Source organism: Halichoerus grypus, chromosome 11 (assembly GCF_964656455.1).
Source record: "Halichoerus grypus chromosome 11, mHalGry1.hap1.1, whole genome shotgun sequence".
In the NCBI taxonomy this organism is placed as follows: Eukaryota; Metazoa; Chordata; class Mammalia; order Carnivora; family Phocidae; genus Halichoerus; species Halichoerus grypus.
The window spans coordinates 39,316,935-39,329,152 of NC_135722.1; the positions used below are offsets into that span (position 1 = coordinate 39,316,935).

Here is a 12,218-nt window from a genome sequence, read left to right on the forward strand (position 1 = left end):
CTGAGGTGCCTCTCCCCAGGCATTGGGTTGGGGGGGGTCTGCAAGGAGAAGGGATTGAGGGAAGGTAGGGAGGGGCTCAGGAGGACTGAGGCTGGGGTCCACTCACCACAGGGTGGCAGGTCTCAAACACCTCGCTGAGCAGGATGCTGCACTCCTTTCTGGCAAATGGTTCTCGGAGAGGATTCAGGACACACGTGTCCCAGGGGTCAAGGGTGTCTGGGCACTGAGAGGCAAAGGCAGGGCTGTTGATCTCCCTATCCCCACAATGCCTGTTACCTGGTGTGGTGGACAGACTCTTAGAGTGGCCCCCTTGATCCCCCAACTCTTGAGGTTCAAGTCCTTGTATAATTCCCTCCCCTTAAGTATGGGAAGGACCTATGACTTGCTTCAAACTGACAAAAGAAGGCAAAGGTGACAGGATGGACATGGTTATGAGTCTGCGACTGCATTTTTATGTTACATATTTTATGTTTTATAAGATGGTAGAGTCCATCTTGCTGGAGTCTCTCCTTTGCTGGCTGTGAGGAAGCAAGCAGCCATGTGGGGGAGTCTCACATGGTAGGAACAGTGAGTGCTCCCTAGGAGCCGGGGGTCTTCTCTGGCCAACAGCTAGCAAAAACACTGAAGCTCTCAGTTCTATGGTTGCAAGGAACCGAATGCTGCTGACAACCACCCCAGCAGGTGGGGAAGGACATACCTCCCCAGTCGAACGTCCAGATGAGAGCCCAGCCCTGGCTGACACCTTGGTTGAGCCTGTGATACCCCAAGCAGAGAACCAGTCAAGCCCCACCCTGACTCCTGACCAACAGACACCACATGTGTGTGGTTAAATGTTTCCAAGTCTGTAGTAGTGTTGTTACATAGCTATAGATAACTAAGAACTAATACAGACTGCCCCAACGTCTGCCGAACCTCCTCCATCAGTGCTACATTCTCATAAGAACCCCCCAGGATATGCCCAAGGGGGTTATCAAGAGAGGAACAGCAGTAGGGGATCGGAGGAGGGGAGCAATAAAGGTTAGTCATCCTCTCTGCTTCTCTAAAATGGGGGTGGGCTAGAGCACTCTTCTGAGGCGGCAAGAACAGCCTTGTCCCACCTCAGGATTACACTGGGCTCCAAGCCATGACTGTCCCTGGACCCCAGTCTACATAAGCTCATCTTCATCTACTCCCCAACTGAGAATTAGGGACATAAGATGACTCAGTCCAGGAAACGCGAATATGTAACGCCCATATCACCACTCTCTGCTGCTGCATCCATAGACATAACTAATCACAGTTCTCCTTCTAGCTGAGCCTGACACAAGTCTTAGGTATTTCTCAGCACGGCTTCACAGGCTACCTCTTTTGGCTGACCAGAGTTGTCACAAGAGTTTAAATCCAGTCTACATCCCTCTCCTGGCACAGCTCCTTCAGAGGACCACGGAGAAGACAGAACTTACTCAAGCTCACCCAGCAACTCACTGGATGACCCAAGACAAGAACCTAGGTCTCTTGCTCTCAGTTCAGTGCTGTTTTCCCCCATAGCTCACAACTTGGGGGCCTCAGCCATTTCCCAAACCCCGGGGACATCCTCCTCATTTCTGCCTCTGCTAAAGTTGTCTCCCTCTCAGAGGCCTTCTCTCTGATACATTCATCTTTCCAAATATGGCCTTTAAGTACCAGTCTACTCCCACCTCCTTCAGGAAGCCTGCTCTGATTGCCTCAGGCCACATGGGTCTCTCTTGGACTCTCCTCTGGACCAGACCTAGTGCCAGGCACTGGGGGCACAGAGATGGTTAAGATGGTCATGTTTCAACAAGCCTCATCTTCCCTAGTACGTAGTGGTCGTCTCTCCTCAGACAAAGACTTCATCTCCTTCTCAGCCCCCACGCTCCCATCAGGGCTTGATCCAGGGCACAGGTGCAGCCTGATTTGTGAGATGGGGGTTGATGCCCTCTGGCCACAGGGCAGAGCCGAAGGCTGGGGATGCTGGGTCAGAGGCCAGGAGAGCGGTTGCATGAGCAGTCTCACACCAGTGTCCCTGACCTGGGGCCAGGTCCCCTCAGTGCCAGCCAGGGCCCATCTGAGTGAGGGAGGGAGCCAGCCCAGGGAGCCTTTACCTCGACGGCAGCCCAACTGCTGCCAAACTCCTGGGGGTTAGTTAACTCTAAATTCTCCGGAGTCCTCATCTCATTGATGGTTTTTAAGTCAAAGTTCCCACAGAGTCCCGCCAGCTGGCCCTGAAAGAAGAGAGGACACTGCGGTCACCTGCAGGAACACCAGGGACGAACCACTGGCAGTGCAGTTGCCATGAGCCCAGGAGTCTGTCATGGACCTGAAGCAACTTCCGAGGTCATGATGTAAAGAGGGATAGGAGAAGAGTCAGAGGAGAAGGACACGGAGTGGGGTGGGGGCAGACAGGACAGGAGGCATGATACTCCAGGCTCCTTGGTGAGGGTCCAGCTCATGCAAGGATGCCCAGTGGCCTGGGTCAGCCCCAGGAAGGAGCAGAGGGCCCTGTGAGGGTCACTGCTCATGCAAGTACCTGCCACTGTGGCCCAGCCTGGATGTGCACTGTGGTTCTCTGGTCCCATAAGAGGGTGATGTGCTCCCTTGGGAAATGCACCAGCGTGAAAAACCCTGCTTGCCACGTGTGGACCTCCTGCTTCTCATCCAGGAAGCTCTCAGGACTCTAGAGCGACAGAGATGGTCATTCCTGAGGCCCGGGTGTCCCCCAACACCTGGGTCAGCTGCCCAGCCCCAAGAACTCACACCTCCCTTACACCCTGACATGACCTCTGTGTTCCTGACTCTGACTGAGGAGTTCAATAGGGGCTGCTGACTCAACAGCCCCAAGGAACTGGGTCCCCAGCCCTCTTCCGCCCCAGCCCCTGTTAGCATACGACTGTCTATACAACCTGAACCTGTACTAGGCCTTACAGGACTTCCCGAGTCGTCATCAAAGATGAGGAGCGAGTTCCCAACGTTGATGGAAATAAACTTCCTACAGATGATACCAGAGCTGTAACAGTCTACATTCTCTACAATCACAGAGAAACTGAGGTCCGCTGTGCTCTGCGGAGGAAATAAATTCGTTCAGTAAAGCCAGGGAGAGAAAAGAGCCTGAGGACAGGCACAGAGGTAGTGGGACATGGACCCTGAGGTGGTTTTCAATCCACTTATACTTCTTATTAGCTGTGTGACTTTGGGCAACTTACTTCAGTTCTCTGAAGCTCAATTTCACTGTTGTGCCTAGGGCAGTGATTAGCATGTAGTCACTCCCCAAAAAGTATTGGACGGACGGACGGATGGATGGATGGCTATATAATAGGGTTGACTGGTGCTGACAAGGGTATAGGGTGGGGGTACTGTCTTATACACGTGATGACAGTAGTGTAAGCCTTTTTGGAGGGCAAATTGCAAGCACTGAATAACATCTTATGTGTATACAACTTTTCATGGCAATTCCACGTCTAACACTCTATAGAGATACATCCACAAAAGTATTCATTGAGCATTTAAATATTAGCAACAATCTAAATGTCTGTCAATGGGGAGATAATAAAACAAACTAGAGCATGTCCTCTCTGTAGAATTTTACACAAAGAAGAAAGAGGTATGTACCGATTCTATAATGACTAAGGTATTTGGTATTAAGTGAATAAAGCAAATTGCAGAATCCTATCCATAAAAACAAAGCACCGTGTGTGTGTGTGTGTGTGTGTGTGTATCTGTCTGTCTCATGGAAGATGATCTTGCAGGATTCACACCTAACTGTTACGAGCAGGGAATGGGAACAGAAGAGCTGTAAAGGGAAATATTTATTTTTAATATATGCTTCTAAATTGTTTTAAATGTCAGTGAAGAGCATGCATTGCCTTTGAAATTTAAAAATTAAAATAAGGTCAATTATCTGTCTCTTGAGGTTACAGAAATTACATGAAAAACCCCCACACAATGCCTGCCCCATAGCTAGGACTCATTCCATAAAAGGTTTGTCATTATTATTACTCTCACTATTATATAATGGGACAGGTCCTTAGCAAAATCAAAGTCCCTTGGGTGTGTCTCTGGCACTCTCCCACCGGCCCTCTTCGTACCCCTTTTCTCTTTCTGGAGAGGATCCTGCCTCTACTGTGCCCCCCACCCTACATCACCATCCTTTTTCCTTCGCAGGAGCTGACAGCTTCCACACATTAAATCTCCTGTCAGATTTCTTGGTTCAAACTTGACACCAGCTCTGCCACTGGCCAGTGGTGTGACCTCAGCCAAGACACCTAACTCCCCTAAGCCTAAGTTGCTGCATCTATAACATGGGGTCAGTAAACTCTACTTCATAATGTTGCTGTGAGAATTAGGCAAAGTAATCCATGAAATTGGCTCAGCAGACCACCAGGCATACAATAAAAGCTCAAAAACCATGAGTTCTTATTACAGACAAGAAGACCCTTGGGACCCAACAGGGCAAGGCTATAATGGTGAGTGGCCAAGCAGTGGGGTATTATATGACCGGTGAGCTCTGTCTAGCCCTGAGCCTGCTCCACAGCACTTCTTTCAGTCTCTAGATAGCCCTGCCCTACCCCCAGGCTTAGATCCCTCCACCCGCCCAATTCTGCATCAGACTGGAGTCTAGAACATCACTGTGCCGGACAGGTCCTCAGCTTCAGCTGCCCCGGGTCCCCATACAGCCAGCTGGGCAGACGCATCCAGGAGCTCACCTTGACCAGGTGCACTTTGCACGCCCCCACGAAGTCGAACGGGAGCCCATCGAATGTGCGGTAGTGCCGGTCACCATAGGCCGTGCAGGTGGAAGCGCAGGGGTGGAGCGTGCACTGGAACGAGCCCCACTGGCACACACTGAAACACATGGGCCCAGAGCAGCTCACAGGGCCCACGCCACACACACTCGGAATACCCACTCCAGAGCCACTGCCTACACAGTGCCCACTATGTGCCCCTGGGCTAGGGGTCACAAACACCATTGACCTCCAATGGAAGCCTGGAGGTCACAAAATCACATTTGTGTAAATGTTTACAAAAACATCCCCCAGATTTCTATCTTTGCATACCCTTATATATATACACACATCCCTGTATGGCACACAAACACACAACATGGGTGTGAACATGGTGGAAGGGGGAATGCTAAACGGCGCTCACCATCATGCTTTTCGTATCCATCCTCATCCCCGGCAAAAAGCAGAGCCTGAATGGTACCCTCACTTACCAGGTGTGGCAGGGAGACATGACCTGGTCCCCAGGGAAATACTCCTTCCCCTTCCAAGTGCACGGGCAATCCTCTGGCAGGAAACATGCGTCCCCATGTCTGAGTAAGCTGTAGGGACACAGCAAGCAGGTGGTCAAGCCAACATGCTTCCCTTATCTGCCGTCTATAGAGAACCCTGCAACCACATGGATACCGTAGGGTGGCTCTCAGCATTTCCTCCAGAAGTAACTGACAATGTACCCACCTACCATCCTGTTGCTGCCCAGTGGGGCTCAGAGGTACCTTGGTAACTGGAAAAACCAAGGACTTGGCCCACCTCAGAAGCCTCTGCCATCCATCAGGAATTAAGGCTCAGCTCTACCAGCCACATCCCCCTCAGCCGGCCAGGATGCCAGTTGCCGTTTAGGCACTAGCTGTGTATCAATAAACAGATAATGAACATGGGCATTGGCCCTCCAAGAGCAACCAATAGACCTGCATTAAAAAGAAATGTTAGGGATGCCTAGGTGACTCAGTTGGTTAGGGGTCTGACTCTTGATTTCAGCTCAGGTCATGATCTCAGGGTCCTGAGATCAAACCCCTCGTTGGGCTCTGCACTGGACATGGAACCTGCTTAAGATTCTTTCTCTCCCTCTGCCCTTCCCCCCATCCTGCTCATATGCGCGCCCTCTCTCTCTCTCAAAAAAAGAAAGAGATGTTAAAGTAAGTTTTTCAGGAAGATGGAAACTCAGATTCACATGAAGGAATAAAGAGTTTTAAAAATGGAAAATATGTTGACAAATAATTCTAGAAATTGCTTCTTAATTTCTCTAAAAGATAACTGGGCATTTAGAGCAAGGTTAATGTCAATGAATTGTGAGTTTTATAAAATACGTAGAAGTAAAATGTATGAGAATAATGGCGCAAAGGACAAGAAGTAAGTAAATGAAAGTATACTGGTACAAGTGTTCTACAGAAAGTGGTAAAATATTAATTCTTGGTAGACTGATAAATGAAAGATACAGATTGTAATCTCTAGAAAAACCACAAAAATGCCATGATATATAGTCAAAATGAAATAAAGGAAATAAAATAGAATATTAAAAAATAACCCCCCAAAAGGCAGAAAAGACCAAAAAAAAAAACCCCAAAAACCCAATAGGACAAACAGATAACAAATAACAAGATGGTAGCAGTAAATCCAATCCAATTACATTAAATCCAAATGTACAAACTCTTCAATTAAAAAGGTAGAAACTGTGGCTAAAAAAGCAAGACCCAACTGCATTCTGTTTACAAAAGACACAATTGAAATATAAAGGCACAGATAAGTTAAAAGTAAAATTATAGGAAAAAATACCATGCAAACACCAGTTATAAGAAAGATGGAGTGGCTTTATTAACATCAAAGTAGACTTCAAGCCAATTAGCATTAGCAGAAATAGGAGGGATATTTCATGACAGCAAAAGAGCCCATTTATCAAGAGAACATAACAATCCTAAATGGACATGCACCAAGTAACAGAGCTTAAAAACAGAAGCAAAAACTCATAGAAACTAAAAGGAGAAAGAAACAAATCCACAATTATAGTTAGAGATCTCAACACTCCACTCCTTTTGGTTAAGCATCCAACTCTTGGTTTTGGTTCAGGTCATGATCTCAGGGTCATGAGATCAAGCCCTGTGTTGGGCTCCATGCTCAGCAGAGTCTGCTTGAGATTCTCTCTCTCCCTCTCCCTCTGCCCCTCCTGCTCCTCTCTCTCTCTCTCAAATAAATAAATAAATCTTAAAAAAAAGAAATCAGGAACAAACAACTATAGGGAAAATCTCCAAATATTTCAAAATCTAGTAACATTTCTTTTTTTTTTTTTAAGATTTTATTTATTTATTTGACAGAGAAAGAGAGAGCACAAGTAGGAAGAGCAGCAGACAGAGGGAGAGGGAGAAGCAGGCTCCCTACTGAGCAGAGAGCCTGATGTGGAGCTCGATCCCAGGACCCTGGGATCATGACCTGAGCCAAAGGCAGACGCCTAACTGACTGAGCCACCCAGACGCCCCTCTAGTAACATTTCTAAATAACTCATGGGTCAAAGAAGAAATCACAAAGGAAATTAGAAAAGATTACAATAAAAATAATGAAAACACATGGTATCAAAATTTGTAGAGTGAGCTAAAGCAGAGCTTACAGAGAAATTTATAGCTTTAAATGCTTATATTAGAAATAACAAAGGATTACAATAAAAGATCTGAACCAGAAATATAAGAGCAAGTTAAAACCAAAGTAAGTAGTAAGAAGAAAATAATAAAGGTAAGAGCAGAAATCAGTGAAATAGAAAACAGAAACCCATAGAAAAAAAAATCAATGGAACCAGAGTATGGTCTTTGAAAACATCAATAACATTGACAACTCCCTGCCTAGACTGGATAGTAAGAAAAAGAGAAAAGACTCAAATTATCAATATCAGGAGAAAAAAGAAAACATCATTGCAGACTCTACAGATATTAAAAGGAAAATAAATACTTTTATGATGTAAAGCCAATAAATTTGACAACTTGGATGGAATGGACAGCCAAGACATCAAATACCTATGAATAAATTCAATGACATATGTGCAAAACCTTTCCATGAAAAGTATGAAACACTGCTGAGAGAAATTAAAGAAGACCCAATAAGTGAAATAATGCCATATTTGTGCATTGGGGGAACACAGTAGTATGAAGATGTCAGTTCTCACCAAACTGACTTCTAGATTCAACACAAAACCAATTAAAATCCCAGGGGCTTTTCTGTAGAAATTCCCTAAATTTACATGGACCTAGAAGTGTCCCAAAAATCCTGAAAAAGAACAAAGTTGGAGCACAATCACCTTCTGATTTCAAGACTTCTTATAAAGCTTCAGAAATCAAGACTGTGTGATACTGGTCTAAAGATAGACAAAGAGATTAATGGTACAGAGTAGAGAGTCCTGAAATAGACCCACATTTATAAAGTCAATTGATTTTTTTAAACAAAGGGACCAGAGCAATTCAATAGGGAGAGAAAAGTCTATTATTAAAATTGGGCTAAAACCACAGGATATCCATCAGAAAAAAATAAAATGAAATTTGACTCCATTCTACAATATAGAATCATTTCGGATAGATTATAGATCCAATGTAAAAGCCAAAATTTTAAAGCTTCTAGAGGAAAACATCAGAGAATGTCTTTACAACCTTGGAGCTGCAACTACTGAGGACACGGAGAAAACTGATCATAAAGGGAAAAAAATGATAGATTAGATGCAATCAAAATTTAAAACTTATGCTCATCAGAAGTTTTTAGGCTTATTAAGATACATTAAGTAAATAAATAGGCGAACCACAGGCAGGGAGAAAATATTTGCAATGTATATATTTGATAAGGAAAAAACTATAATTCAATTTAAAGAAAATAGTCAACCAAATAAGATATGGACAAAAGACTTGAACGGACACTCCACAAAGGAAGATATACAAATGGCCAAAAAACACATGAAGAAGTACTCATTGTCATTAGGGAAAATTACCAGTTAAAACTAAAGTTAAAATAATAATGAGATATGACAATGAGTACCTTTCATTGGTACCTATACATGAGCATTTAAATTTGTCAAAGCTTAGCGAACTGTATGCTTAGAATCTATACATTTTACTGTGGTTTTTTTTTTTTTTTAAGATTTTATTTATTTGACACAGAGAGACACAGCGAGAGAGGGAACACAAGCAGGGGGAGTGGGAGAGGGAGAAGCAGGCTTCCCGCCGAGCAGGGAGCCCAATACGGGGCTCGATCCCAGGACCCTGGGGATCATGACCTGAGCCGAAGGCAGAGGCTTAACAACTGAGCCACCCAGGCATCCCCATTTTACTGTTTATAAATTATGCCTCACTTTAAAAAAAAAATTTAAAAGGGAAAAAAGCAGCGAGGAACCAAAAGTTGACTACAAGCTGTATAATTAAGGGGAGCCACCATTTTGTTGGGGGAACCCCTAAAATGTCACCTTCTGTAGATTTTTTTTTCTCTTGGCCCAGCCCATTTTCAAGAGAAGAATCCTCTTCATCTCCAGCCTGGGAGGCAGAAGCTTCAATGCCACTACTGTGGGAACCAAGCTGGGGAAGAGGGCTGGGGTCCCACTAAGCTTTCATTTACTCTCCCTGTCTTCACTCTGCATCTCATCCCTCCTGGTTCTCCTGAGATCAAAGTCTCTGACGTGGTTTCTGCAGAAACCTTAACCACCTTTCTCCTGCTGGATGGGGTTAGGGCAGTTGTGTGACCCCAGGGCATGGGGGAGGAGGCCTGGGGGGTTGATGGCTCCTTACACAGAGTTGTGTGGGACATCCTCCTGTCTCCCTCCCACCACCCCACCTTCTGAGATGCCTGGAGCCTCCTGTCGCTGAAGCTGTCAACACAACATAGGTTGTTTCTCCTTGGCCTCCTCCTCTGCAAGCATCAGCGGTCAACAGCTGCTCTGCAAGGTTAGTTTCCACACATCCACCTTTGTTCGTTCTTCAAGAACTATTGACCCATCTTGTGCCACTGTCATTTGCATGCCGGTTCTCTTTGTCCCTGGGGACTTACAGGGGTTTTGTTTTGTTTTGTTTTGTTTTTTTGTTTTTTTATTTAACTCTATTACCAGCATTTCATTGTGGGAGGAAGCAGGAAAAAAAAAAAAAGCATGTGTTTAATTCACTCTTTTCCCTGAAGCCACTTAACCTTCCTAAGCCCCTGTTTTTTCATGTGTAAAACAGGGGTAATTATGCCTTCTTCAAGGTCATTACAAGAATTTCATTACAGACCTGAGCACACTGCCTAGCGCCTAGTAGATACACAATAAATACTGGTTTCTTGTCCCTCCTCTACCCATAATTGCATCAGACACCACAAGTGGGCTGGCTCATGCCTTCAACCTTCAGCCCAGGCCTTGTCTCTTGCTACCTCCTGAGGGGTCTTCCCTGCTGCCCACCATTCCCTGCTCCCTCCTGGCCCTATGGAGACCTGCTTGCATCCCTGAGCACCTGCTGTGTGCCCACCACAGAGAGAAGCTTTGGCCTCTGTCCTCAAGGTGCTCTCAGTCTGTGGAGCATCCTCTCCTGACCTGTTAAGGGATCCTTTCACTTCAGGGTCCCCTCAGAGGACATCTGCAAATGCATGGCATCCAAATGAGGAAGACAATGCTTGTCTGCTCACATGGAGTGCTTACTCTGGGCCACTTTACAAATGAGGAAACTGAGACTCAAGGAAGTTAATTAACTCACCTAGTAAGTGGTGGAATCAAGATTCAAGCCTGACTCCAGAGTCTGTGCTTACAACCACTGTACTATACTGCTTAGTGGCCCCAGGGCCCTTGGCTCAGCAGCCAGATGCAAAGAAATTTAGAGTGGCACAAAGAGCCCTAGTGGCTCCTGCAGTGGCTCCGGGTCCTTTGGAGCCATACACAGCACCCAGAGATTCTTACCAACGCCATGGAGAAGGGTATGGGGCTCAGGGGCCCAGAGGGCCCCATGCAGGGGTTGTTAGGATGGGGGCATCTTTGGAAGGCCTATCCCAGCTCCCAAGAGGACATTCCAGAATGGCAGGAAATGCCCGTCCTTTCTTTACAAGTTGAGGCCCTAATAATTTCCCTTTGACAAGCCCCTGTGGAATGTAAACTCCTCACAGGGCATTTGACACAGCATACGAGCCACTATAGCAAATACCCCAAGAGGTAAGGGAGGGGAACGAGCCTTTATGGAGCTCTTACTACACCGTGCCGGGCTCCTTGCAGCCACTGCCTCATTCACATCTAATAAGAGCCCCGCAAGGGGGTATTACTACCCTCAATTCACAGATGAGGACATCCAGGCTCAGAAAAAGGAAGTGATTTGTCTGATATCCCATAGCCAGCGACAAACATTCAGGTGGCTGGGGGCTTGCCCCCTCCCCCCAGCCCTCTGGGCTGTGGATGTTCTTAGAGCAGCTCCAGGACCTGAATTGATCCTTAAAAGGCCTGGAGCAGAGGAAGTGGGTTCAGGTGCTGCCCGACTCAGACTTGGCCAACAACCAACCAGCAGCACCTTACGGACAAGAAAACTGATGCCCAAGTGGCCACGTAACTTGTCATAGGTCACCCAGTCCATTAGAAATCTTCACATTCTATCCATCCCTTTGGAACCTGGGGATTGAAAAGGGAACCCCACGCTGGCTTTTCGATCTGAGTTGAACCAATCCCTACTGTTGGATAATGTTTTAGAACCCTGCCGTTCAAATTGTGGTCGCCAGACGAGCAGCATCGGGATCTCCTGGGAGGTTGCTAGAAATGCAGAGTTTCAGGGGCCCCGGCCCCAGACTTCCTGAATCAGGGTCAGGTCCCTGATGACTCATGTGCACACTAATGTTTGAGGAGTATAGCTGGAGACCACAAAGCACTGTCATGAGAGGGATGTCACTGAAGCCTTCACTCCCAAGCCCCTCCGGGAGGGAGTCACTGGCCCTTGTTGTACAGATGCGGCCACGTTCAGAGAAGTCACAGGACGGGTCACGGGCACGACTGAGCCCAGCTCTCCCAGTTCCACCCGGCCTCTGTGGCCTTGCCACCATGGTTGGCAGTGAGCGAGCCTCAGTTCCTGACCCCAGAGGCCCTGGCTCTCCCTCCCAGGCTGCTCTGGGGTCTACGTGGCAGCAGGTATTGTCCGCACCCCGCCAGCTGGGCCTAGGATCCTGTGCGGGCTCTTGAGACCTCACAGCGGTCTCCTGTGGGCACTGTTGCCTGGGAAGGGGAAGTTCCTCACGCACGTGATGACCTCTGTCTAGGGAACCAGCCCCGGGCCTCAGGGAGCTGGCACGCTCTGGCCTAAGGGCAGGATCTGGAGTCAGCAGAGCTGGGTTTGAGTCACGGCTCCTGGGCCGCCTACTTCCCTCCACCCTGCCCTTGGCCTCGGTTTCTTCGTCTGCAAAATGAGAGTAATGATCCTTCCTTCCTTTCTCCCAGGGAGGCTCTGCGACTGAAGGGGGTGATAACATCAAGCTGTTTTATAA

The 12,218-nt window shown here is 47.0% G+C and overlaps 1 protein-coding gene across 1 annotated transcript in view; it reads right to left on the minus strand.

The window, feature by feature from the left end:
* OTOG (otogelin) overlaps positions 1-12,218 on the minus strand; it is an 85,360-nt gene that overhangs the window by 42,913 nt on the left and 30,229 nt on the right. The window contains exons 24-29 of the mRNA XM_036116323.2: positions 5,210-5,317; positions 4,701-4,839; positions 2,923-3,057; positions 2,528-2,674; positions 2,103-2,222; positions 107-223 (exon numbers count right to left, since the gene is read on the minus strand). Coding sequence (XP_035972216.2) covers positions 107-223; positions 2,103-2,222; positions 2,528-2,674; positions 2,923-3,057; positions 4,701-4,839; positions 5,210-5,317 — 766 coding nt within the window. The remainder of the gene's footprint in view (positions 1-106; positions 224-2,102; positions 2,223-2,527; positions 2,675-2,922; positions 3,058-4,700; positions 4,840-5,209; positions 5,318-12,218) is intronic.